The sequence below is a fragment of the Balaenoptera acutorostrata genome, chromosome 2 (assembly GCF_949987535.1).
Source record: "Balaenoptera acutorostrata chromosome 2, mBalAcu1.1, whole genome shotgun sequence".
NCBI lineage: Eukaryota > Metazoa > Chordata > Mammalia > Artiodactyla > Balaenopteridae > Balaenoptera > Balaenoptera acutorostrata.
The window spans coordinates 3,535,236-3,562,710 of record NC_080065.1 but is presented as its reverse complement, the minus strand read 5'-3'; the positions used below and the strand labels follow the sequence as shown (position 1 = coordinate 3,562,710).

The 27,475-nt window shown below is 60.2% G+C and overlaps 1 protein-coding gene across 2 annotated transcripts; it reads left to right on the top strand.

Annotated features, from left to right (window-relative positions):
- Positions 1–1,381: 1,381 nt before the first annotated feature.
- Positions 1,382–27,475, top strand: TPPP (tubulin polymerization promoting protein). 2 transcript variants are annotated; one of them, XM_057540785.1, is made up of 4 exons: positions 1,382–1,457; positions 20,664–20,981; positions 26,988–27,141; positions 27,266–27,475. In XM_057540785.1, the coding sequence occupies exons 2-4, from the start codon at positions 20,665–20,667 to the stop codon at positions 27,458–27,460; spliced, it is 666 nt and encodes a 221-aa protein (XP_057396768.1). In that variant the 5' UTR covers positions 1,382–1,457; position 20,664; the 3' UTR covers positions 27,461–27,475. The 2 variants fall into 2 exon arrangements, with proteins under 2 accessions (XP_057396768.1, XP_057396767.1); XM_057540784.1 differs by having other exon boundaries at positions 20,661–20,981.

Genomic DNA, 27,475 nt, shown 5'->3' with positions numbered 1-27,475 from the left:
CTTCTCTGGCTCAGCACCCCGGCTTCCTCTGTTGCCTGGCCCGGCCGGAATCCCAGGTGAAGTCGGAAGCTGCCGCCTGCAATTCCGATTCAGACGAGACCTGAGAGCTGGGCAGAGCCTGGGGTCAGGTGTGGGGTCTCTGCAGCCAGGACGGAGGACAGAGCCTGGGGTGGGGGAGGAGTGAGGTCTGTGGCCAGATGGGCCATGGAGGCGTGTGTGTGTAAGACTCAGGGTGGGGGGCTCTGCAGCCAAGAGGGGGGACAGGGCCTGCGGTGGGCTCCTTGGCCAGCTCCAGGTACCACGGCAGTGAAGCTAAAGGCCACACTTCCCCCTGGAGCCCGGGCATCTCGACAGCCTGAGGCGGCTTGCTCCACTGGAGGGGGTCCTGGAGGATAGAGAGGGAGACCCCTGCACCCCAAGTCTCAGTACTAGAACCTCCCTGTCACCCCGGCCCCAGAACCTTCGGCTGAGCAACCTCCTGGTGAAGGCGGGGACGCGCCCTGTCTCCGAACCCACCCCTCCCCACCCCTCCCGGCGCAGAGCCGGCCTGGTGGAGAGGGGGCAGCAGGTGTCCCGAGAAGAGAGAGGAGGAGACCGTGGAAGAGGCTCTGAGGTCTGCAGCTTTCACCCAGGTAACCCGCGGAGGCCCCGGTCGGACGCAGGAAGATGGCCCGCCTCCAGCTGGAGTGGGGACCCGGGTTGGGGCGCCGCCGCTTGCCCCCGGGAAGGCGTCCCAGCTGCGCACCGCGCCCAGGGCCCGGCACGCACCCGCCTCCCCGCCTCCCCGCCTCTGGCCCACCCCAGCCGGGCGCTCGCCTCACCCTCCCACTGTCCCCCAAACTCTCGCGGGGCGGCCCCACTCCCCGCCCCACCCTGCTCCCCTCCGTGGGGTCCGAGCCCGGCCACCCCGGACCCCAGCGTTGGCCCGAGCGTCTCCGCAGAGAGGCCAGCGCCCGGCCGCCCCAGCCGGGAGGCCCGTCCTCGCGCCCATCCGTCGACCCGCGTCCGGGGTCCCGGAGGGCCAGGTGGGACCGCACGGGCGACACCCCGTCCCGCGGAGCCGTGTGGCCCTGGGGCCAGCGCCGACCCTCCTTGTAAGGAAGGGTCTGCGTTCGGACGGCCTCAGTCCGCCTTGCAGCCCGGGAGGGAGGGGTCGGGGCGGAGCCGCCAGGAGCGGGCGGGGCGGGCCTTGGGGGCGGGTCCGAGAGGGGGCCAGTGGGGGCTGGGGGGCGGGTCCTGGGACGGGTCCTCCAATGGGAGCGCGGGGAGGGCAGGGCGTGGGGCGGACCGGGCGCGGAAGCTGTGGGCCGGGGGGCGCGCCTGCGGGTCTGGGGGCGGGCCTGAGGCCGGGGGCGGAGCCGGCGGGGTGGGAGCTGCGGCGCGAGCGCAGGCTGGGTACCGGGTCGCTCGCGCGCGAGTCGCGGAGGCGCCGCCGCTGCAGTCGCCGCATCTCCGAGGTAAGGGGCCGCGGGGCTCCGTCCCGGGGCGCGGCGCGCAGGGCCCCCTGCTCCTCCTGCCACCTGCGCCCGCAGGCCGGGGCGCGCCACCCATTCCCGGCGCCCGCCGCGCCCCTTCCCCGAGGCCCAATGCGTCCGTGCGCCCTGCGCCCCGGAGCTGCCGGCTATCCGCGCGGCGCTCGGGCCCCCGTGGCTGCGTCCGGGCGCGGGTTTGGGGACGCGGGGGCGCGGGCTGGAGCGACCGGCGATGCAAAGGTACAGGTTTATAATTGGGCCCTAAATGAGGCGCTTTGGCCTTTCTTCGCGTCGGTGCGTATCGCGACAGAGGACGCCCCTCGCAGCCCCTTCCCTCTCCGTGTCCTGCTACATAAACACCGTTCACATGCCCAGGCCTGGGGTGGCGGCTGCCGGCGAGACGGCGGGACATTAGGGCTTAGAGGGTTTGAAATGAAGCCGCTGTCATACAGCACGAATTTTAGACCCAGGGCCACAGAAAGGGCCGTTTGTGTCCACTGGCCGAGAATGTACGTGATCCTTTGGCGATAACTCGGCCGCCCCTCTCGGTCCGGCATTAACGTCGCCATATCGGTGCAGGTGAGAGGGTCAGGCCTACACTTTGCAAATCCAGAAGCATCCCCGGAGGGGTGTTCTGTTTTCTTATCGCATGTGGGCACATAACCCGGCAATCAAGATAAAGAGGTTGGCTGCCAGTGTATTTTTTCCACACGCCCCTGGGGACCAGTGCCCCGCCCTTGAAGGAGGATCCAGAGAAACCCTTTATTCTGCGGTTTCAGTTATGTAAATGAAGCCTTGAAATGAGGTGGGAAGAAAACCCTCTCTGTGACTGCTGTTTTGATAGGCGTTTTGTACTCTCTGATGATGGGACACCTTTTAGGCTAAGCCAGCTATGCTGTCATCCGTCTGTGTATTTACTGGCTAATTCATCTGACGTTTATAAACGATAAAAGACCTAGCTCCCACGGCCCCCACCACCACCTCCCAGGACTCCCCGTGGCCAGTCTCTCAGGGAGGGTGTGCTGGGGGGGCCTCCCCAGGGCCTGAGCCAGCCCCTGCCGCCTAGGAGGTGATCAGTAAACCCTGACCTGAACTCCAAGTGCACTAGGACCACATCCGGGGATGGAGCAATGGGGCTGGGGAGGGAGAGCTTGGAGCAGGCAGGAAATGGGGGGAGGGGCGGGGGCCATGGGACAGGCGCCTTGCGAGTGCCTTAAACTGGACTCCATGATCCGTCCTCTGGTACCAGCCCTTGTTCCCACCACATGGTTGGGATCCCAGGGCCCAGTGATGAGTGATGGGGGAAGGGGGTGCTGGTGAATTTCCTGGGGGCATCTGCAAAATGCGTGCCACGCAAGGGTATGTGTGTTTTCCTGGGGAAAGGGCCTTCATGATTTCCAGAAGGATCTGTGACTCAGAAAGGTACCCTAATTTAGGTACTACATTAAAAAATTCTTCTCCATCTTTTTGGAATGACGAAGTGATGGAGCCTAGAGGAAGCTGTGTTGGCCGAATTCTTATCTCCTCGGTGTTGTTTGGCTGATCTTCGTGAATCCTTTGAAGTTGCAATAAATAAACTGTTTTAACTATATACAAGGTTATAGATGCTCATTGTGGGAAATGTGCAAATCACAGGAGAATTTCGTAAAGAAAATTAAAATGACTGGTCACTGATCGAGGATTAAGAGAAACCTTTGAGCAGCCAAACTGTCCTCCGGGGCTGTGTCCTCGTGGCTTCCCTCCCTGGTGGGCAGTGGAGCCGCTCCCTGCAGAAGAGGCTGAGAATTAGAAGCTTCCTCAGGGAGAGGCTTGCTGGCTTAGCGCCAGGGCTATTTATAGCTGGTGATGCTGCTGTGAGGCCAGAGGAGCACGTACAGGAGACGCCATCCGGGGCTACTGGGGCCATGAGGCACGGCCCCCTCTGCACCTTGAAGGGTCAGGTCCGCCCTAGGTCGGGAGGTCCGCGCCCTGGGCCCAACCTGGCACCATCCGGAAACCACCCCAGACCGAGGGTGCTGGGCACTGTGCAGAGGCCACCTGAGCCCAAAACCCTGGACCAGGCAGATGCTGGGATTAGGCAGGAGAATCGACACACGCCCAACTCCTACTGCTTCAGCAGCAGGTGTTTCCTGGGAAGGAAGGTGGGGAGCTGCCTGGGGGGGACCCAGCGGCATCTGGGGCTCAGACGTGGTCTCCCGCGCCCCGTGTGGGCTCGCCCCACTCTTCAGCCCCTCCTGGGGAGACCAGCCTCCTCTTTGGGTGGGGAGGTAACCATGGTGTCACAACCCGTGGAATCCCCAAATCGGCACCCCCAGGCCACAGCATCCGCGCCACGAGTCCCAGCTCAGCAGAGCCTCTTCAGAGGGGGAACGCCCTCAGCGGCATCCACATGGCCTTCCTGGAAATGGCTTTGATTGGCCCTGCTGGGGTGACAGGGGAGGGTGCGGGTTCTGTGATCTGCAGCCCCCAAGAAGGGCATATGGGGGAAGGGCAGCTCCCCACAGGGACGTGGCATGCTGTCTCCAAATCTCGTTTGCTGACAGGGAAGCAAGACTGTTCTCAGCTTGCAGATTTCCCCTTTAACTGTACAGGATGTGCAGTGACATGCAGTGAAGCTCAATTGTAATTTAATGTCTAAATGTCCAAATGTAGGACCTTCTTTGGTGAAGAAATGTAAAACGTCTTTCACGGGGTGTGAGGAAACGATGGTGTTCTGACTTTGGTACCAAACCCAAGTGTCTTCTGCGACCCCCACTAGCAGGGGGGGGGTGTGAGCTCACCTTGGAAGAGCGCGTTCACGCCCACTTTTCCTTTTCGTAATTAGATTTGTGAAGAGGAAGGACTGGTCCTTACCTTTTTTCAAGCGTAAAAGTTAAGAACACCTGGAGCCCTTTCCTGCCCATCACCTTGTGTCCCGCAGCACAGTGTCCCCCTGTGTCCCCAGCGTGTCCCATGTCCAATTGTCCCAGCACAGTCTCCCCTCTTTGGGCCACATTCCCAAGGTCTCATCCTGTAACCCTGTTGCACCCATCTGTTCAACAGACAGCAGGTGCCAGGTGAGCCCGGCCAGGTCAGCCCTGGGAAGCTCTCGCTCCAGCGGGAATGTCACAAAAGCCAGCATCCTCCGGGGGCCTCGTTCACGCCTCCCACTCCCACTGCCTCTGGGTGCGGGGGGCCATGGGCCTCGGAGCCTGGGAGGAGCCGCCAGCACCAAGCTGCCTTCCTGGGAAGGCGGTTCCCGCAGCTCATCTGGGCCTCGTCTCCCCCGCCCTGGCTCTGCTGGCTGTTCGGCCCCCAGGCCTCCAGATGTCCCGAGGCTGCTCCTCCGTCCTCCTGCCGGGGTTGTGGCTGCCCCCCCAGCCCGTTCCTGGGGAGGGGCTCTGCTTTTGCTGTGGTTTTACTGCCTGAGCCTGTGTCCCCACCTCTCCGGTTTAGCGTTCGACCTTCCTCCCTCAGAGCACGTGCCCTGCCGCGCTGGCGCATGTCGGGCAGTGCCGCGTGGAGCCGGTGCACGCTCCGTTCCGTGAACCCGTCACCGTCCGCTGATGTCTTGTGTGGGCCCCGGGCCGTGGGGTTATTTCCACGCTCTGGCGTGGCTGCCTGGAGCCCCCCTGCGTGTTCCTCGGAGAACGCGTGCGAATGTTTCTGCTGGGCCCTCGGCGCCCCGTCCCCCTCCAGCCGTAGCCGATGGTACCGGCGGCTCCCCGGGGTCGAAGCCCCTTGGCGGCCGCGCTCCACAGCCGCCGGCAGCGGGCAGGGCGCAGTGGCCTCTTGGCGGGTGGCGCTCTGGCGGGTGCGTGCCAGAGCCTGCGTTTCCGGCCGAGGTAACGAAGCCCGGCGTCCCCCCCAGTGACCGGGAGTCTGGATGTGCTGGGCCTCCTCGAGTCCCTGCCCATTTCTCTAGAGCTGCCTTTTTCTGGTTGGTCCACAGGGTTCCTTCTAGATTCTGGAGACAGCAGTGTGTGTTGCATGTAAGAGACACCTCCTCTCCCCCGCGGCTGTCTTTTCGCTCCTTAATGATATGTTTTGGTGAATGGAAGTTCTGAGCTTTAATCTGGTGCGGTTTAGGAATCTCTTCCTTTCGGGGAAGTGGTTTTCGCGTCCTGTGTAGAGTCTTTCCCACCCAGGACATCAGGTGCTCTCACGCATCCCCTTCCTGCGGCTTAGTGATTTTGCCTTTCCTGCTTCAATCTGTTCCTGAATTAATCTCCATTTTTCTCCGTGTGTCTGTTCAGTCAGCCCGTCTCCTTTTGTTGAAAAAGTTTTCTTCCCCGCTTTTCCTGCAGGACCACCTTTGTGGTCCACACCGTCTCTGCACGTGTGCGGGTGGATTGGGGGCTCTCTTCTGCCCGGTGGTTTATTTTCTGTCCTTGTACCAGGACCACACACCACACCACACGGGCTTCATTTCCAGAACTTTCCATCAAGTCTTGAAACCGCTGGGCAAATCCTCCACCTGTTCTTCCTTCAAGATCGCTGGTTAATTCATGGTTCTTTGCCTTTTCGTGTATATTTTACATTCAGCTTGTCTCACTACCCAGACATAAAAAGTGTTAGAATTTTTATTTGGATTAAATTAAAACTGTGGATGAATTTAGGGATAATTGACATCTTTGTATTTCAGACTTAATCCATGTTCATAATATCACTATTCTTTCAATAATGCTTCATAGTCTCTGTGTCGACGGTCTTGCACATCTTTTGTTAAATTTATTCCTAGGTAATTCATATTTCCTCACTTTTTTTAAAATGGTATATTTCTAAATACCTTTTATTGTCTGGTTTTGCTGCTACGTGGAAATAGAATTGATTTTTGTATGTTGACCATGTATCCAGAAACCTTGCTAAACTCACGCTGATTCTAATAGTTTTCCTGGGATCCCTTTGGATTTTGTATGTACACAGTCATAGAAACTGCAAATAATGCCAGTTTTATTTCTTCCTTTCTATGTTTATATCATATTTATTTCCTTTCCTTATCTTACCACACTGACACAGTGAGTAGAAGTGTTGATAGCAGGCAAGCGTCTTTCTCTTACTCCAGTTTGAAAAGAAAAATTTTCAATATTCAAAGTGTGATGATTTTGTAGCTTTTTGTAGGTACCCATTATCAAATTAAGGAACTTATTTCCTTTTCTAATTTGCTGAGAATTTTTGTGGTGAATAAATGCTGAAATCCATCAAATGCTATGGCTGCAAGATGATAATATGATTTTGGTTCTGTATTGTGTTATGTGATGAATTATATTAAGTTAATGTTAAATGAACCTTGCATTTCTGGCATAAACCAAACTTGATTGTAAGGTATTGATCCTTTTTATCTATTACTGGATTCAGTTTGTTAATATTGTGTTTAGGGTTTTTGTATCTGTGTTTGTAAGTGAGATTGGCATAAATTTTTCTTTTCTTGTAACGCCCTTATCAGGTTTTGGTCCCAGGATTATTTTAGCCAGAATGAGTCGGGGTGGGGTGTTTCATCTTTTACTCTTCTCTGGAAGAATTTGTGTAAGACTGACATTATTTCTTCTTTCAATATAAGGAAGAATCTGCTGGTAAAGTCTTTCAGGCCTGGAGTTTTCTTTGTGAGAAGGGTTTTATTTTATTTTTATTTTTATTTTTAAATACAAATATAAGATTTTTAGAAATTTCATGTAATGTCTGAAACATTTATATTAACATACTTCTATACATATTTCCATACAAATACAAATATAAAATTTTTAGAAATTTCATGTAATGTCTGAAACATTTATATTAACATATTTCCATACAAATAACCCAATGAAAGTTTAGTATTAGTTGTTTTCTTTGTTTTTTTTATACTGCAGGTTCTTATTAGGCATCAGTTTTATACACATCAGTGTATACATGTCAATCCCAATTGCCCAATTCAGCACACCACCATCCCCACCTCACCGCAGTTTTCCCCCCTTGGTGTCCATATGTCCATTCTCTACATCTGTGTCTCAACTTCTGCCCTGCAAACTGGGTCATCTGTACCATTTTTCTAGATTCCACATACATGCATTAATATACGATATTTGTTTTTCTCTTTCTGACTTACTTCACTCTGTATGACAGTCTCTAGATCCATCCACGTCTCAACAAATGACTCAATTTCGTTCCTTTTTATGGCTGAGTAATATTCCATTGTATATATGTACCACAACTTCTTTATCCATTCGTCTGTTGATGGGCATTTAGGTTGCTTCCATGACCTGGCTATTGTAAATAGTGCTGCAATGAACATTCGGGTGCATGTGTCTTTTTGAATTACGGTTTTCTCTGGGTATATGCCCAGTAGTGGGATTCCTGGGTCATATGGTAATTCTATTTTTAGTTTTTTAAGGAACCTCCATACTGTTCTCCATAGTGGCTGTATCAATTTACATTCCCACCAACAGTGCAAGAGGGTTCCCTTTTCTCCACACCCTCTCCAGCATTTGTTGTTTGTAGATTTTCTGATGATGCCCATTCTAACAGGAGTGAGGTGATACCTCATTGTAGTTTTGATTTGCATTTCTCTAATAATTAGTGATATTGAGCATCTTTTCATGTGCTTCGTGGCCGTCTGTATGTCTTCTTTGGAGAAATGTCTATTTAGGTCTTCTGCCCATTTTTGGACTGGGGTGTTTGTTTCTTTGATATTGAGCTGAATGAGCTGTTTATATATTTTGGAGATTAATCCTTTGTCCGTTGATTCATTTGCAAATATTTTCTCCCATTCTGAGGGTTGTCTTTTAGTCTTGTTTATGGTTTCCTTTGCTGTGCAAAAGCTTTGAAGTTTCATTAGGTCCCACTTGTTTATTTTTGTTTTTATTTCCATTACTCTAGGAGGTGGATCAAAAAAGATCTTGCTGTGATTTATGTCAAAGAGTGTTCTTCCTATGTTTTCCTCTAAGAGTTTTATAGTGTCCAGTCTTATATTTAGGTCTCTAATCCATTTTGAGTTTATTTTTGTGTATGGTGTTAGGGAGTATTCTAATTTCATTCTTTTACATGTAGCTGTCCAGTTTTCCCAGCACCACTTATTGAAGAGACTGTCTTTTCTCCATTGTATATCTTTGCCCCCTTTGTCATAGATTAGTTGACCATAGGTGCGTGGGTTAATCTCTGGGCTTTCTATCTTGTTCCATTGATCTATGTTTCTGTTTTTGTGCCAGTACCATATTGTCTTGATTACTGTAGCTTTGTAGTATAGTCTGAAGTCAGGGAGTCTGATTCCTCCAGCTCCATTTTTTTGCCTCAAGACTGCTTTGGCTATTCGGGGTCTTTTGTGTCTCCATACAAATTTTAAGATGATTTGTTCTAGCTCCGTAAAAAATGCCATTGGTAATTTGATAGGGATTGCATTGAATCTGTAGATTGCTTTGGGTAGTATAGTCATTTTCACAATGTTGATTCTTCCAATCCAAGAACATGGTATATCTCTCCATCTGTTGGTATCATCTTTAATTTGTGAGAAGGGTTTTAAATAAGAATTCAAATCCTCAATAATTATAAGAATTAATAATAAATACAAGAGCAATTATAAGAATATATTTCTTCTTGTTACTGTTTGGTGAAATGGCTTTTGTTTTGTTTTTAGGAATTTGTCTATCTCATTTAAATTATCAAACATGTTGGTCTAAAATTGTTTATAATATTCTCTTACTATATTTTAATCCCTTAATATCTGTAGAGCTTGTAGGGATGTCCTCATTTTCCATTCTGGTATTGGATATTTGGACCTTCTCTTTTTTTCACTTGATTAACGTCCCCAGTATTTATCAATTTTATCAGTGTTTTCAAGGCATTAACTTTTGATGTCGTTGGTCCTCTGTATTATAGATTTGTTTTCTAATTTATTAATTTTTACTTTTATCTTCATTGTTTCTAACGCCTTTGTCCTTAATTTGCTGAGGTTTTTTTCCTAACTTCTTAGATGGCAGCTTACCTCACATATGATGGTGTACCCACATACGATTTTCCTATGTGTGTACACCATACACATGCACACATGTATGTACATGTGTGCACACACACACGTTGCCACCACATCTAGCTGTTTTCTTTTGGGTATTTCTGATCCACGAGTTCTTTAATCTGCTCTGCTGTGAAACCCATCCACTGAGTTCTGAATTTTAGTTATTGTGCTTTTTAGGGCTAGAATTTCTAAGGTGTTCTTTTTTCAGATCTGCTTCCTGCATTCTTACAGCTCCTGTTCTTTGCTGGAATTCCTCATCTTGTCCTTTTTCTTCTTTGCACACGGTTCACGTAGTTACTTTAAACTCAACGTCTGATCGAGCTCCAGGAACTGGGACCTCTAGTCGTTTCTGCTTCCTGTTGTTTCTGCAAGTTCTTGGCACTTGTTCCCCCTCTTGGGCCTGGTTGTTTTTTTTATCATGTGTGGATATTGTGTTTTTCCCTCTCCAATGGTCGTCTCCTCCTCAGGAGTGCTTATGTGTGTCCTGCCGGTGTTTGGGGCACCAGCAATCCAGATCCCCGCATCCACGCTGGGGGTTGAGAGGAGCCGACCTGACCGCCCCTGCCAGCGGCCCCCGCCCCTGACTCCCGGGCGCCGTCCGCCACCCCCAGGGCAGGGCTGGTCTGTTCAGGGTCCCCTGCCCTCCAGGGCAGGGGGGCCTGGGGCTTTTCAGTCCCCGTGGTTGGTGGGAAGCCTCCCAGCTGTCTGGCGGAGGGGGAGTGAGGGCTGGGCTGCAAACCACTTCGGAGACCCTCGGGCTGCCTCTGGGTTTGCGCTTCACACCTGTGCCGGCTGCTTTGGGGCAGGAGAGGCTTTGCGGCCTGCAGGCGACACTGTCCCTCCCCTGCCAGCCGTCAGACCCAGGCAGCGGCCCTTCCCCGCAGGCCCCTCTGCTCCTCCTGGCCCTGCGGTTGGCTTCCCTGCCCCGCCCGCCCTCCCCGGGCCCCAGCCTGCCCTCCACGCTGTGGGGTCCGTGGGGTCTCGGGTGGCCTGAGAGGCCTGGCCCAGGACCTGCCGTGCGGGCACGTGGTGACCGCAGGGCGCCTGCCGTCGGGAAGAGGCCAGGCCATCCGCGGGCAGCTCCACGTTCCTGGAGCCAACAGACTTCCTGTTGAGGGTCTCACGTGCACGCCACCTCGAGGCCAGACCCTGTCTGCGGGGAGGCTGCTCTGCCCGCTCTCGCCTCTGGGTTCTGTGCCGCCGCCCAGGCTTCACTCCTCTGGGCCTTTGCAGGCGTTTTTCTCTGGGGCAGGGACCCCCTTCTGGTGTCCCTGCTGTGTGCGGGTCCTGGGGCTGCTGTGACAAAGGACCACAGACTTTTGACTGAAAACTACAGAAATGTGTCCTCTCCCAGTTCTGAGGCCAGACTCCCAGTCCGAGATTGAGGTGTCGCAGGGCCGCGCTCCCTCCAGAGGCACCAGGGAGGGTCCCTCCTGCCTCTTCCAGCTCCCGGGGCTCCGGGCATCCCTGGGCTTGTGGCCACGTCCTTCCCGTCTTGGCCTCCGTCTTCACGTGGCTTCTCTGTGTCTGTGTGTCTCCTCTTCCGTCCCTTGTAAGGACACCTGTCAATGGACTTAGGGCCACCCTGGTCCAGAGTGGACCCATCTCGAGATCCTTAGCTTGATGACGTCTGCAGAGACCCTTCTTCCAAACAAGGTTCCTCCACCTTGCGAGGACGTGGACACACCTGACTCGGGGCCGCCATTCACCCACTACACGTGCCCTGCACAGGGCCCACCCGACCCCAGGTTGGCTGCAGATGCCGTGTTCTCGGATTTTGTAAGAAACATGCTGACAAACAGTAGAGACCGGCTCTGGGACCGGGGGACTGGGGCCCAGGATATGGTTCCTGGGAGGCCAAGGGGTCCCAACAGAGTGAGTCCCCCCAAAGCCCCCAGCTTCGTGGTGACCCAGAGAAGTTCCTGCTGTCCACATCAGTTCTTCTGAGGGGCAGGGGTGGCAAACCTGTCCTGGCCCCTTCCTCCCGCCGTCCCCGTCCCCTCCCCCGCCTGCCCCACCAGCAGGAGCCCCCAGGCCCGAGGGTGCGGCTCCCACGGAGATCTCACTGCAGGGCAGCGTGGGACGCAGGATGGCCACGGCCCCCAGGAGGGCGCCCTCAGCTACCCACTTCTTCTCTCTCGTCCCAGAGAAACCGCGTTTGACTTGGGCGCAGGGGACGGTGTGGCTGTGACTGGTTCCCAGGCTGCCCCGAGGGATGGCCTAGCCCCAGTGCAGGAGGTCCCAACCCCACGGGCTGTTCCAGGCCTACGGCCTGAAGCACGTGCCCCGGGGCCCGCGCAGCACCCTGCTCGGACGGTGCGGCCGCTCGTCGCGTCGCGTCCCGCCGGGGCCCCTGCAGGGACGGGAAGGCGGCAGGGCTGCCTCCACGCCCGACACTCCCGGGGCCGCCTGCTCTGCGGGGCCGGCGCTCAGAGGCCGCTCTGCGCCCGCCTGGGGGGCTGCCGCTGCCTGGGACGAGTGGTCGTTCACGTCGAGTGTCGGGCCGCCGAGGAGGGGTGGCCGTATTATGATTAAACTGTGAACAGTTGCCAAAGGGCTGTGTTGTGTTCCAGTGGACGCTGAAGTAAGGAGCCAGAGCTGCGGGCCGGGGAGCGGGCCGGGCCAGAGGCTGTGCAGGCCCGGACGCCTCTGTTCCCCTTGGGCTGTTCACTAGGAGGCTGTGCCTTTTCCAGGGGCTGCGCCGAGGGCGAAGCTGGGCCCCGACCCTGGGGGCCTGAGCCCTGGTGGACGGAGGGGAGGAGGGGGAGGCGACGGCATCCATCCCCCCGGCTGCTGGCCGCTTGGTCTTCTGCACTTTCTGTCCTAACCCTCACCCCGCCCACCTCATCTTGGCTGCGAGGGTACAGTGCGCCCACCCGGCAGGGGTCAAGGAGGTTCTCCCCGGGCCCAGCTGACCAGGCGCCCTGGCCTCCTGTGCGGCCCCGGAGCAGCTGTGCTTGGGGCCTACTTGGGGCTGCTGCTGTTATTCCCCCGCCCCTCCGTCCGCATCAGTCCTGGGACCGGCCCCGGTGGGCTGAGCCGTCCAAAGGGGCTGGGCCGCCCTGGGAAGCGCCTGCTCCCCCTGCACTTCTCCCCTCCTTCCCGCGCTTGGCACAGAGCCTCTGGGCTGCCTCTGCGCGTCCAGCAGCATCCGGCGAGGGGCATTCTGTGGCCAGGCCCTACACGGCCGAGGTCAGGTGCGCTCGGCAGACTGTCAGCCCGGTCGGCCTCAGGCACTCCATCGAGGTCCAAGGAGGGCTAGTTTGTCAGATGCTCGGGAACCTGGCATTTCCGGGGCCCGTGCGGTTCTTGCGCAGAAGCGGGGTCTCAGCTGGACCCCGGGCCGTGGGCACATCCGCGGGCGCAGCCACGGCCCAGGGACTTGGGCTCCCGGCCCCGGCGGAGGGTGCCGCCCCTGGGCCCAGCTTGGTGTAGACATCTGGAGGGCGTGGGCACCACGCCGGCCCTGAGAGCGCAGGAGGGCGGCACGTGGGGTGGGCCGACGGGGCTGAGGACCAGGGACGCCTGAGCAGCAGCTCGAGAGCCCAGGGCTCCCACCCCGGCTCGCGGCTCCAGAAGATTCCTTCCGGCATCCGCTGTCCCGGGAGCCCTTCCCCACCTGCGGGCCGGTCTCCCGGTCCCGAGCAGCCTCTAGGACGAGGTCGGTGACAAGGACCCCCGTCGAGCTCTAGCGCGTCGCCAGCGACACCCCAGGGCGCCCCGGAGGCCACAGCGCGCTGAGGCCTCTGGATCCCCCAGCTCCCCGACCCTCCAAGTAGGGGGCTCGCCAGTGGGGCCGCTGTGTTGCGGGGAGGTTCCGGACTTGGGGTGCGATGCCGGGTGACCCGGCAGAGCCCGTGCTGGGGTCCGGGCGCCGTGGCCGGGCCGTGACCCGCGTTGCCCCCGTGCTGCCGGCCCAGCTCGCTCCGCGTGAGGTGGAGCCGGGTTCCGAGTTTCAGGAGGTTTGGCGTCAAGGAGGCCGGCGGGACGGGCCTGAGGCCTGAGCAGCGCCCCTTCAGGGCCTGGGAGGAGAGGGGTCAGACCCAGTGTTTCCCAGACGGGCCCCAGGAGGCGGGGGTGGGGATGTCACACGGGCCCCAGGCGGGTGCTGGGAGCGCGTGGCGTGGCAGGGCTGGGGGCGGGGGGTCCCCTGTGCGGGTCCCAGCTCCCAGACGTGCGCATCTTCTGGCCCCCATCCTGACCCCCGAGGCACGCCATCCCCGACCCCCCACCCCAGGGCCGGCAGCTTTCCCAGGCCTCCCTCCAGCGAGCCTTGGCTATCCTGGTGCACTCAGCACCCGCCCGGGGCTTCGGGCCCAGAGGACCCAGAAGGTGGAAGGGGCCCCGGGGGCTGAAGGCACCTGGATCCCAAGGGGCAAGATGCTTATGGCCTGGTCCGATCGCAGGAAGTGCCTGCAGCTAGGGTGTAGGTTATGGGCGGTATGAGGAGGGGCATTGGCAATGAGGGGCTGAGAGCTGGTTTGGGGAGTCGGGGTGGAGGTGCGTTCACACCTGCGGAAGCAGGAACACACACTCCACCTTTAGTCTCAGTGCAAACCTGCGTTCTGCTCGAGGAAGGGGAACCAGGAGAGGCAGGGTTGCTGTCGCCTTTAAAACAACACCTGGCCCAGCTCACATGCACACCTGGCCCAGCTCACATGCACACCTGGCTCAGCTCACATACACACCTGGCCCAACTCACATGCACACCTGGCCCAGCTCACATGCACACCTGGCCCAGCTCACATTTACACCTGGCTCAGCTCACATGCACACCTGGCCCAGCTCACATTTACACCTGGCTCAGCTCACAGGCACACCTGGCTCAGCTCACATTTACACCTGGCTCAGCTCACAGACACACCTGGCTCAGCTCACATTTACACCTGGCTCAGCTCACAGACACACCTGGCCCAGCTCACATGCACACCTGGCCCAGCTCACATGCACACCTGGCTCAGCTCACATACACACCTGGCCCAACTCACATGCACACCTGGCCCAGCTCACATGCACACCTGGCCCAACTCACATGCACACCTGGCCCAGCTCACAGGCACACCTGGCCCAGCTCACATTTACACCTGGCTAAGCTCACATGCACACCTGGCCCAGCTCACATTTACACCTGGCTCAGCTCACAGACACACCTGGCCCAACTCACATGCACACCTGGCCCAGCTCACATGCACACCTGGCCCAGCTCACATTTACACCTGGCTCTGCTCACTTGCACACCTGGCCCAGCTCACAGGCACACCTGGCCCAGCTCACCGACACACCTGGCCCAGCTCACAGACACACCTGGCCCAGCTCACATTTACACCTGGCTAAGCTCACATGCACACCTGGCCCAGCTCACAGACACACCTGGCTCAGCTCACATGCACACCTGGCCCAGCTCACATTTACACCTGGCTCAGCTCACAGACACACCTGGCCCAACTCACATGCACAGCTGGCCCAGCTCACATGCACACCTGGCCCAGCTCACATTTACACCTGGCTAAGCTCACATGCACACCTGGCCCAGCTCACATTTACACCTGGCTCAGCTCACAGACACACCTGGCCCAACTCACATGCACACCTGGCCCAGCTCACATGCACACCTGGCCCAGCTCACATTTACACCTGGCTAAGCTCACATGCACACCTGGCCCAGCTCACATTTACACCTGGCTCAGCTCACAGACACACCTGGCCCAACTCACATGCACACCTGGCCCAGCTCACATGCACACCTGGCCCAGCTCACATTTACACCTGGCTCAGCTCACATGCACACCTGGCCCAGCTCACATTTACACCTGGCTCAGCTCACAGGCACACCTGGCTCAGCTCACATACACACCTGGCCCAGCTCACATGCACACCTGGCTCAGCTCACATACACACCTGGCCCAGCTCACATGCACACCTGGCTCAGCTCACATTTACACCTGGCTCAGCTCACAGGCACACCTGGCTCAGCTCACATTTACACCTGGCTCAGCTCACATGCACACCTGGCTCAGCTCACATACACACCTGGCCCAGCTCACATGCACACCTGGCCCAGCTCACATGCACACCTGGCCCAGCTCACAGACACACCTGGCCCAGCTCACATTTACACCTGGCTCAGCTCACAGACACACCTGGCTCAGCTCACAGGCACACCTGGCTCAGCTCACATTTACACCTGGCTCAGCTCACATGCACACCTGGCTCAGCTCACAGGCACACCTGGCTCAGCTCACATTTACACCTGGCTCAGCTCACATGCACACCTGGCTCAGCTCACATACACACCTGGCCCAGCTCACATGCACACCTGGCCCAGCTCACATGCACACCTGGCCCAGCTCACAGACACACCTGGCCCAGCTCACAGACACACCTGGCTCAGCTCACATGCACACGTGGCCCTGCTCACATGCACACGTGGCCCAGCTCACACTTACACCTGGCCCAGCTCACAGGCACACCTGGCCCTGCTCACTTGCACACCTGGCCCAGCTCACAGACACACCTGGCTCAGCTCACAGACACACCTGGCCCAGATCACAGGCACACCTGGCTCAGCTCACAGACACACCTGGCCCAGCTCACAGACACACCTGGCTCAGCTCACAGACACACCTGGCCCAGCTCACAGACACACCTGGCTCAGCTCACAGACACACCTGGCCCAGCTCACAGACACACCTGGCTCTGCTCACTTGCACACCTGGCCCAGCTCACAGACACACCTGGCCCAGCTCACAGACACACCTGGCCCAGCTCACAGACACACCTGGCTCTGCTCACTTGCACACCTGGCTCAGCTCACAGACACACCTGGCCCAGCTCACAGACACACCTGGCCCTGCTCACAGACACACCTGGCTCTGCTCACTTGCACACCTGGCCCAGCTCACAGGCACACCTGGCTCAGCTCACATTTACACCTGGCTCAGCTCACAGGCACACCTGGCTCAGCTCACATTTACACCTGGCTCAGCTCACATGCACACCTGGCTCAGCTCACATACACACCTAGCCCAGCTCACATGCACACCTGGCCCAGCTCACATGCACACCTGGCCCAGCTCACAGACACACCTGGCCCAGCTCACATTTACACCTGGCTCAGCTCACATGCACACGTGGCCCTGCTCACATGCACACGTGGCCCAGCTCACATTTACACCTGGCCCAGCTCACAGGCACACCTGGCCCTGCTCACTTGCACACCTGGCCCAGCTCACAGACACACCTGGCTCAGCTCACATACACACCTGGCTCAGCTCACAGACACACCTGGCCCAGCTCACAGACACACCTGGCTCAGCTCACAGACACACCTGGCCCAGCTCACAGACACACCTGGCCCAGCTCACAGACACACCTGGCTCTGCTCACTTGCACACCTGGCCCAGCTCACAGACACACCTGGCCCAGCTCACAGACACACCTGGCTCAGCTCACAGACACACCTGGCCCAGCTCACAGACACACCTGGCTCTGCTCACTTGCACACCTGGCCCAGCTCACAGGCACACCTGGCCCAGCTCACAGACACACCTGGCCCTGCTCACAGACACACCTGGCTCTGCTCACTTGCACACCTGGCCCAGCTCACAGGCACACCTGGCTCTGCTCACTTGCACACCTGGCCCAGCTCACAGACACACCTGGCCCAGCTCACAGACACACCTGGCCCAGCTCACAGACACACCTGGCTCTGCTCACTTGCACACCTGGCCCAGCTCACAGGCACACCTGGCCCAGCTCACAGACACACCTGGCTCTGCTCACTTGCACACCTGGCCCAGCTCACAGGCACACCTGGCTCTGCTCACCGACACACCTGGCCCAGCTCACAGACACACCTGGCTCAGCTCACATACACACCTGGCTCAGCTCACAGACACACCTGGCCCAGCTCACAGACACACCTGGCTCAGCTCACAGACACACCTGGCCCAGCTCACAGACACACCTGGCCCAGCTCACAGACACACCTGGCTCTGCTCACTTGCACACCTGGCCCAGCTCACAGACACACCTGGCCCAGCTCACAGACACACCTGGCTCAGCTCACAGACACACCTGGCCCAGCTCACAGACACACCTGGCTCTGCTCACTTGCACACCTGGCCCAGCTCACAGGCACACCTGGCCCAGCTCACAGACACACCTGGCCCTGCTCACAGACACACCTGGCTCTGCTCACTTGCACACCTGGCCCAGCTCACAGGCACACCTGGCTCTGCTCACTTGCACACCTGGCCCAGCTCACAGACACACCTGGCCCAGCTCACAGACACACCTGGCCCAGCTCACAGACACACCTGGCTCTGCTCACATTTACACCTGGCCCAGCTCACAGGCACACCTGGCCCTGCTCACTTGCACACCTGGCCCAGCTCACAGACACACCTGGCTCAGCTCACATACACACCTGGCTCAGCTCACAGACACACCTGGCCCAGCTCACAGACACACCTGGCTCAGCTCACAGACACACCTGGCTCAGCTCACAGACACACCTGGCCCAGCTCACAGACACACCTGGCTCTGCTCACTTGCACACCTGGCCCAGCTCACAGGCACACCTGGCTCAGCTCACAGACACACCTGGCCCAGCTCACAGACACACCTGGCTCAGCTCACAGACACACCTGGCCCAGATCACAGGCACACCTGGCTCAGCTCACAGACACACCTGGCTCAGCTCACAGACACACCTGGCCCAGCTCACAGGCACACCTGGCCCTGCTCACTTGCACACCTGGCCCAGCTCACAGACACACCTGGCTCAGCTCACAGACACACCTGGCCCAGCTCACAGACACACCTGGCTCTGCTCACTTGCACACCTGGCCCAGCTCACAGGCACACCTGGCCCAGCTCACAGACACACCTGGCCCTGCTCACAGACACACCTGGCTCTGCTCACTTGCACACCTGGCCCAGCTCACAGGCACACCTGGCTCTGCTCACTTGCACACCTGGCCCAGCTCACAGACACACCTGGCCCAGCTCACAGACACACCTGGCCCAGCTCACAGACACACCTGGCTCTGCTCACTTGCACACCTGGCCCAGCTCACAGGCACACCTGGCCCAGCTCACAGACACACCTGGCTCTGCTCACTTGCACACCTGGCCCAGCTCACAGGCACACCTGGCTCTGCTCACCGACACACCTGGCCCAGCTCACAGACACACCTGGCTCTGCTCACTTGCACACCTGGCCCAGCTCACAGACACACCTGGCCCAGCTCACAGACACACCTGGCTCTGCTCACTTGCACACCTGGCCCAGCTCACAGACACACCTGGCTCTGCTCACTTGCACACCTGGCCCAGCTCACAGGCACACCTGGCCCAGCTCACCGACACACCTGGCCCAGCTCACAGACACACCTGGCCCAGCTCACAGACACACCTGGCCCAGCTCACATGCACACCTGGCCCAGCTCACAGGCACACCTGGCCTTGTTGCAGGCATATCGCTAACATGGATTCCCAGCCCTCCTGGCTGGGGGCACTGTGTGCTGATGTCACGCAGAAGCTGTGACTATGGCATATAATGGTCTGTCCTGTGTCACCTTTTCTATAGGTTTTGCTTCAGGTAGTCACGTCTTAAGGGCATTGCCAGGGAGAATCATTCTGGAGACATAGGCCTCGTGGCGCCTTTTTGGGGCACGGACAGCCTGTGAGGGGCTGGTGGGCCAGGGGATCACGTGGTGTCTGAAGACAGCTGGGCCCCCATGGTGGGATGGTCCCTGGAGCCTGGTGGACACTCCGGGGCAGGTGTCCCCAGGTCCGCTCGTCCTGCATCTCCTTCCACTCTGGGCTGTGAGTCCACCTTGCAGCTGCCCTGCCGTCTCCAAACCCTCATTTGAAAATGCAAATCCGGTAATGCAGTCCATCCCCACACTCGCCGTGAATCCCTCATCAGTTCCCAACTCCGGAGCCCGCGGGGTCAGCCGTGCCTCAGCAGGGCCTGGCCAGGTGGCACTCACACAGTTCCCTCCACCTCACCTGCCCACCTGCTCCTCCTACCCCTGGCCCTGGCCCCACACCGGGACCAGCTGCTGACAAGCCTCACGTGGAGGGAGCAGGGACGGAGGCCGCTGGGCCTCCAGTTTGCCGCATCCACAGCCAGCCACAGCGACACCTGGTCACGAGGTGCAGGCCCACACGTGGATGCTGTTCGTCCTCGATGGCCCCAACATCGGCTGTGTTATTTCTGCTCCCCGCACCGTCCTGCTTCTCCCCACAACAGGAAGTCACCTTGGAGAGCTTCCCATCTGCATGTAGGGTCTCACTCCTGTTGCTTTTGTTAAAGTAATTTTCAGGTTACTTTATTAAGCTACAAACGTGGAGCCCAGGATGGAGAGCTGGGTCCTGGGGCTCATCACCACAGCCGCAGTCACGTCCACCCTGCCCTGAGCCCCCGGGTCCTGGACCATCCTCGCCAGCCACCATGCCTTCTTGAGCTGCGCTGCCTTTTCTGTTCGGGGAGCTTGTAGGTCCTGAGTTCAGCGGGGCCCTGCTCGGGACCCCCACGATGCCGGGTTGCCTGCTTCCCCCCGCCGACCACGAGCCGTGACCCTGGGGGTGGGCGTTGGTGCTCAGCTCCCGGCTCCCCCGAGCTGCTGGAGGTGGCGGTGTCTTCTCAGCCCCGTGGGGACCCGGGCCCAGCTTTGGGCATTCACTGGGCTCCTGATGCCATCAGCCACCCCCCCAACATGACCCCCCCCCCAACCCTGGGCCCGGGCCGCAGCCCTGCTTGGCCCTCGGAGTCTCCACAGACCCCGGCTCTCGCCTGGGGCTTCCCTCTCCTACTAGCAGTCTGTTCGGCCCCCTGGGCGGGGGGCACCCTGGTCAGCAGACTGGGCCCTGAGGTGGGCGCAGCAGCGTGACAGGTTCTGGATCCCTTCCCCGAGGATGGTGTCACCCCACTGACGCCCGGGAAGGAGTCACTCGGGGAGTCCCCAGAGCAGGAGGGGCCCCGAGTGCCCCAGGAGGCTGGCCTCGTGCTCCCCCGCGCTGGAGGCTTTGACTGTCGGGGACTTGGCGGCCAGGGTGCCGGGGCTGGAGGGGCCCCGCCGTGTCCTGCAGCAGATGGACACTTTGTCCCGGGGTCGCACAGTCGCTGGCGGGCCACAGCCCCTGTCCGTGGGCAGCGGGGGCCTTGGGCAGCTGCCCGCAGAAGCAGGTGACCTCTTGTTGCTTCCTCCCAGTAGCATGGCTGACAGCAGGCCCAAGCCCCCCAAGCCCGCCAACAAGACGCCCCCCAAGTCCCCAGGGGACCCCGCGAAGGACAAGGCAGCCAAGAGGCTGTCACTGGAGTCGGAGGGTGCCAGCGAGGGGGCGGCCGCCGCGGGCCCGGAGCTCAGCGCCCTGGAGGAGGCCTTCCGGAGGTTTGCGGTGCACGGGGACACCAGGGCCACCGGGAAGGAGATGCATGGCAAGAACTGGTCCAAGCTGTGCAGGGACTGCCAGGTGATCGACGGCAGGAACGTGACCGTCACCGACGTGGACATCGTCTTCAGCAAGATCAAGTACGTGTGCGCCTGGGACCAGGGGGGTGGGAGCGGGGCTCTGCGTTCTCTTGGGCGGCCAGGAGGCGATGCTTCGGGACGCCGTCCCCGCCCGGAAGACAATGCCCGGGAGTTTGAACCAGAACATGCCCCCGTGGGGCCGGGAGCCCAGGTCAGGGACGCTGCTGCAGCCGCCTGCCGCGGCCTGAGGGGTCTCAGGTGGCAGAGCCCGGCCCGCGGGGGCTGCTGGGGGCAGGGGGCACGAGTCCGGGAGGTGGGCGTCTGTGGCGCCGCTCCCCTCCGCTCTGGGGGACGTTCGCGTGTGAAGAAGAGCGGGGATGACGAACGGCGGCACCGTGTGCTTCTCCGTGTGCGTGTCTGCACGTGTGTGCACACGGGCTCGGGCGTGTGGTCCGGGCAACGATATGCCTGCTCCCCCTTCTCCTGCCCTTCACACCCCGTGACCACACCTGAGAACAGCAACAGCGTCCCCGAGGCATCACACAGACACGCACACACGTGCACGTGCACGCACACACACGTAGAACTCAGGTCTCCACTCTGCTGGTCACGGCTCACCCGGAGCACGGATGCCCTGGACAGGCCTTGGAGACCCCGTGTGCAGGAGGCACACGGGCCCTTCTGCCCCCCCGGGAAAGGGAGCCCCATCTGGTCCCGGTCCCGCTCTGGAGGGCAGGGCACTGCTCAGACACTCAGGGAGGAGGCTTGGCCCCTGGCGCCCAGGCACTACAGGGGCCCCACCTCAGAGCCCGGCTGCTCTGGGCCCCAGGGTCTCTGCCTCGGCTTGCTGGGCGCGGGCTGTCGCGGGAAGTGGGCGGCTGCAGCCCCGGCCCGGCGAGGGGTCGTGGTCAAGACACAGTCAAGACCAGCCTGTGGCTTCCCGCCCCGCCCTCCTGGACCTGAGCTCCCTGGGGGGTCCCTGTGACCTGTGTCCCACTTGGGAGAGCCTGTTCTGGGGGAGGGTCCCCCAGACCTCCCAGCTGTGCAGGGGGGGACCTTGCCTTGGGAACAGAGAGGAAGGCAGTGCTCCCTGGGGGGTCCTGGGGGGCGGTGCCCTGAGTCGGGTCATGGGGTCCTGCAGGACAGGCTGGGAGCCCCCCCTGGGGGACCAGGTCTGAGGAGTGCGGGGCGCGGTGGGGACGTGCGCGGCCCGGGGTGCGGGTCGTGGGGCCGCGGCTGCTCCAGGTGGCAGCCACGGCAGAAGCGCCTCAGCTCGTGGGAGCCGTGGGCGCGGAACCACACGGGTCGCTGACTGCCGACGGCTGTTTCTGTTTGGGGCGGTTGCCATGACTCTGCAGCCCTGCCGCCAGCCCCGTATCTGCAGCCTCTGTTTAGGCCCGTCGTCATGGCAGCGCTTGTTTGTTTGGATGTTACTATGTGTTAAGTTTTAAACAAGCTTCTTGCAGCTCTTCCCCAGGCCTTGATTGAAGACTGCTGTCTCCGGGACCCCCCCACCCCCCCCGGCCCCAGGGCCGAAGGAATTAACTCAGGACCCCGTTCCCATAAGCAGGAGTGTCACCCCAACAGTCCCGCCGGGGGTCTGTGGGCCGCAGGGTCCCCTGCGTGTGTGCCCAGGTGGGAAGGCTGCGGAGGCGGAGGGGGGCTCTGCTGGCCCTTCCTGGCCCCCACTCGCCGGCTTTCTGGCCAATGGTGGCGTTTCCCGTGACTCTGGAGCCCTGTCTGGGCTTCAGGTTAGGAGGACGCAGGTTGGGCTGGGGACGCGGCCCATTTTTGCCGCACGGGCCGCAGAGGGAACTGTCTGAAGCACAGAGCTTGGTGCATCGGTGCAGAGACCCAGGCCGGGCGGGATGCCCGCGGGAGCGGCGGGCAGCGGGCAAGGCCGGGTGCGCTGTGCAGTCCCGGACACGCCAGCGGCGCCTGGCCCTGCCCTGCCCTTCCCTGCAGGCTGGTGGGTGAGGCTGCGGCATTCGGGGCCCTGATCCCAGCATGTGCTTCCAGCTGTGGCGTTGGGTGTCTCACAGTGTCCTCCGCGGGGGCCTCTCCTGGCCGCCCGAGGCTGTGCAGGGCATCCAGCGGCTTCTGCCCTGGCCTCCTTGGGGCCTGCCTGGTGTGTCTACAGAGGGCCAAGGCTTCGGGGGGGCAGGAATCGGGCAACTCCGCCCATGCTGGCTCCTCATCCCATTGATATCGGTGTTGGACGCCAGTGCACGCAGGTCTTTTGATGACCTCCCCCAAACACCCGGAAGTGGTTTCAGTGACCTCAGGTGCATGTGTCCCCAGAACCCCTCCCTGAGCCTCCAGCCTGCGTTAGGCCCTCGCGAAGTCAGGAGGAACGTAGGGCGCTCTTTCCTGCCTGGGGAGTGGCTGACTGCTGGGGCCTCAGCTGCCCTTCAGGCGGCCGGCCTGGAGGCCGCCAGACCTGGGTTTGAGCAGCCTCATTCCAGGTTGCCAGCAGCATGGTCCCTGGGGCCCAGGAGCAGGGGGCTGGCTCTGCCCGCTCCCGAGGCCTGGAACCAGACGTGTGGGCCGCTGCCTCCTCACACGGCATCCAGGTCCTCCAGACAGCGCTCCCGTGGCAACCCGCACAGCCCTGCTGGCCCAGGGTCTGATGGGAATATCCCGGAGGCTGCCTCCTCTGACCCTCGTTGGTGCCTTAGTCTCGCCCTCCAGATCCCACTTCCTGCTCTCTGGACGGGTCACCCAGGTCCCAGCTTCTGCTGCTCAGGGGAGCCTGGGAGTCGGCTTTCTCCAGCCCCCAAGCGGCATGTTATCTGTGGTCCAGAGGGGGCCCCTTGCTCCGTCCTAGGACATGTTAGCCGAAGTCCAGCGGCCTTCATGACGCTGGCCCTGGAGACACAGACCTCTGTCCTCGGAGGGCTGCGCTGGCCACCCCCCCACCCCCCCGCCCAGATCCCTGGCCACCGAGTGTCCCTGGTGACCTTCGGGAGTGGCCGGGCTCAGCCCTCTGCATGCCCTGCGTTGGGCCTGGAGGTCGGGGGACGCAGGGCCTGGGAAGCACAAGCCACGGGGCCGCGTGTGTGACCAGTGACCCCATTACTGCTGGACCGGCTTTCCAGCAGAACAACAGCCTTCTGAGCAGGGCGCTGGTTGGCCCCAGCGCTGAGCCGGGAGGAGGGGGGCTTGGCGGGGGGACCCCCTCCAGTTCTGTGCACTCCCGAGAACAGGCTCCCTGTGTGTGGGGAGCCGTGTAAAGTGATCACGTGTCTCCAGGAAGAGGCTGGCAGTGTCATTCGAGAACTCCCCAGGCACTGCTCTCAGCGGGGACCGGGGGCCCCCTGGGGAAAGCTCCCTGCCAGCCCAGACCAGGCTCCGAGACCCTGCCTGGCGGTCACGGTGGGGACACGTGGGGACACCCGGCCCCGCCAGGTGCAGCAGGCAGGTCAGCGCCCTGGGCCCGCACGTCCACTCGATCTGAATGCGGCCTCTGACGGAGGCCCCGTCGGCCACGCCCCCGCCCCCAGCCCGAGTGACTCACGCTGGTGGCGCCTGGTGCCCCAGCGGCCGGTCACCAGGCTGGCAGTCAGGCCTGGCGTCCGTGAATAGAGACGGGAGCGCCTTGGACAACCCAGGACAAACAAGTGGGGCCCCGGGGCCGTCGCGGGTCAGCAACCAGCAGGGATGGCAGGTTCCCCGCCCCGACAAGGCCCGGACCACGCTGCCCGGGACAGCTGGGCCAAGGGATCCCCCCAGCCCGCCCCACAGACCTCAGAGCCGCTGTGGTGTCGCAGCCAGGCTTTGAGGGGTGGAACCCACCGCCGGACACGGGGGCTCTGATGAGGCCTGCGGTCCAGGTGCCCCTCCCGACAGCCGTCCAGGCCTCTCGGGCTCCGCTCACCATCCGCCCACGTGGCCTCGCTGGCGGCACGACTCGGTCGTCCTCCCCATGGCCCCTGGGGCTGTGTCCTCCCTCCACTGTCTCCCCGGGGTGAGCGGTCAGCAGGTCCCGTGTCCTCAGACTCACGTGTCAAGTGCCTGTGAGTCCCGGCATGCGCAGGGGACGTCCTGAGGCGTGTTTATCGCTTACCGCTGGGCTGAGTTCTGGTGACTGAACAGAACCACGAATAGGAGAGCGACACCCACGCACAGGTTTACGTGCGAGTGAGACCCAGGAGGGGTCGCAGGGCTGTGCGTGGGCTGCCAGCCCACCTTCTGGGGGATGCTGCCACCTGCACCCTGCCACACCGTGGTGTCCTTTTATCTGGTTTACTTACTTCCGCTGTCCCAGTGGGTGTGCGGCGGGGCCGCATCCCAGTTCAACCTGATTTCCCTGGTGCCCAGTGACGTGGAGCGGCCTTCACGGGCTGGTTTGCACTTGTAGATCTTCGACAAAGTGTCCGGTTCAAGTATTTTGCCCAACTTTTTACACTGGGTTTTTTCTTGCTGTTGAGGTGTAAGAGTTCTTTGCGTATTTCAGATACAAGTCCTTTATCAGATTTTCTCGTCTGTGGCTTGTCTTTTACTTCTCTTAACAGTATCTTTTGAAGAGCATGGTTTTAAAATTTTTGGTCAAGTCCAATTCATTGTTTTTCTTTTACGGACTGTTTGTTTTTGGGGGGGTCGTTCCTGAGAAAATCTTTGCCTAAGCCAAGGTCACGAAGAGTTTCGTCTGGATGCTCATCCGGAAGTTGGATGGTTCGGGGTCTATGATATCAACGCAGGACTGTGGTCCAGTTGAGTTAATCCTGTAGACGGCGTGGGGCACAGGCCAGGCCCTTTCCTCTGCGCACAGCCTCCGGCCGCTGAAAGGACAGTTCCACCTCCGCTCACTGGCTTTCGCAACCTTGTCAAAAACCCTCACATGTGGCCTGTTTGACTGTCCCGTGGCCGCCCTGCGGCCGTCCCTGGGGCTTTGCGGCCGGTGCTGACGTGGGGGCAGCCCCCTCCCACTCTGCTCTCGCCTCTCCAGCCGGTCCCCTGGGTGCCGGCGGCCGCGCTGTCTCGAGCCCTTGGCTTCTGCAGGCAGCCTTTCTGTTGGTCCCCGGGGCACCTCCCCCTACCTCCTCTTACTGTAGAACATTGAAAACCTCACTGGATGGATTAGCTGGGGAAGATCCAAAGTGGCAAAAGTGTTTTTCAGTTAAAATTCGTAGAGACCAAGAGCCAGTCCAGAGCCATTTTGAAATTGCGAGAATGGACTTCCCTGGTGGCACAGTGGTTGTGAATCCGCCTGCCAATGCAGGGGACACGGGTTCGAGCCCTGGTCCGGGAAGATCCCACATGCCGCGGAGCAGCTGAGCCCGTGCGCCACAACTACAGAGCCCGCGCGCCTGGAGCCCGTGCTCCACAATGGGGGAGGCCACCGCTATGAGAAGCCCACGCACCTCAACCAAGAGTAGCCCCCGCTTGCCAGCGCAACTAGAGAAAGCCCACGCGAAGCAACCCAGCCAAAAAGGGAGGGAGGGAGGGAGGGAGGGAGGAGAAAGAAATTGCGAGAATGACCTACCCGGTGCCGGGCAGCCGTGGGATGCGTCTGGGTAAGGAGCTGCTCCTGGGTCCCGGCTGTGCCCCAGCCCGCCCGGTGCTGGTCAGGCCCCGGCTACGGGGAGGCGGCCCCCAATCCTGTCCCCGAGTGGGGACCGTGCCCCCCACCCCCTGGCGACCCCGCGCAGGCCGGTGGCCCCAGCCAGGACTGCAGCTGCCTCTGTGCCGTGGGATCCGACGTGCTCTTCACCCACTTTCCCTCTGACGGAGGCCACACACTCGCCCGCTTTAGAACCAGACAAGGATGTGTTTTGATGTCCAGTCGTTCACAAAGGACATGCTTCCTTTCAACTTTGTTCCAAGACGATTTATGTTCGCTGCCATTGCCGATGGCAACCGACCGTTGGGTGCAACGCTGCAGACCAGGGCGGGGCAGGGGCACGTTCTGGGTTTCAACAGCAGACTCGCTCTGGGCTGTGGGAAGAAGGTGGGGTGAGGGTCCCCCGATGACACCGGGGCCCAGCCCAGTGGCTGCTCGGCGCCCCCTCCCCGTGGGGGGTGCCTGGGCCCGGTGGGCGCCCCCTGAGCCCCCTCTCCCTGCAGGGGCAAGTCCTGCAGGACCATCTCATTCGAGCAGTTCAAGGAAGCACTGGAGGAGCTGGCCAAGAAGAGATTCAAAGACAAGAGCGGTGAGGCGGCCGTCCGAGAGGTGCACAGGCTCGTCGAGGGCAAGGCCCCCATCATCTCGGGGGTGACGGTGAGTGCGGCGGGCGGGTCTCGGGAGGGAGGCAGAAGCGTGGCTCCCGGGCGCCGGCGGCCCCCATCTGCGGTCCGGGCCCCTGGGCTGGACTTCCCTAACCTCGTTCCCCGCTCTCTTGCAGAAAGCCATCTCCTCGCCCACCGTGTCGCGGCTCACGGACACCACCAAGTTCACGGGCTCCCACAAGGAGCGCTTCGACCCGTCGGGCAGGGGCAAGGGCAGGGCGGGCCGCGTGGACCTGGTGGACGAGTCGGGCTACGTGCCGGGCTACAAGCACGCGGGCACCTACGACCAGAAGGTGCAGGGGGGCAAGTAGCCGGCGGGGCCTTCT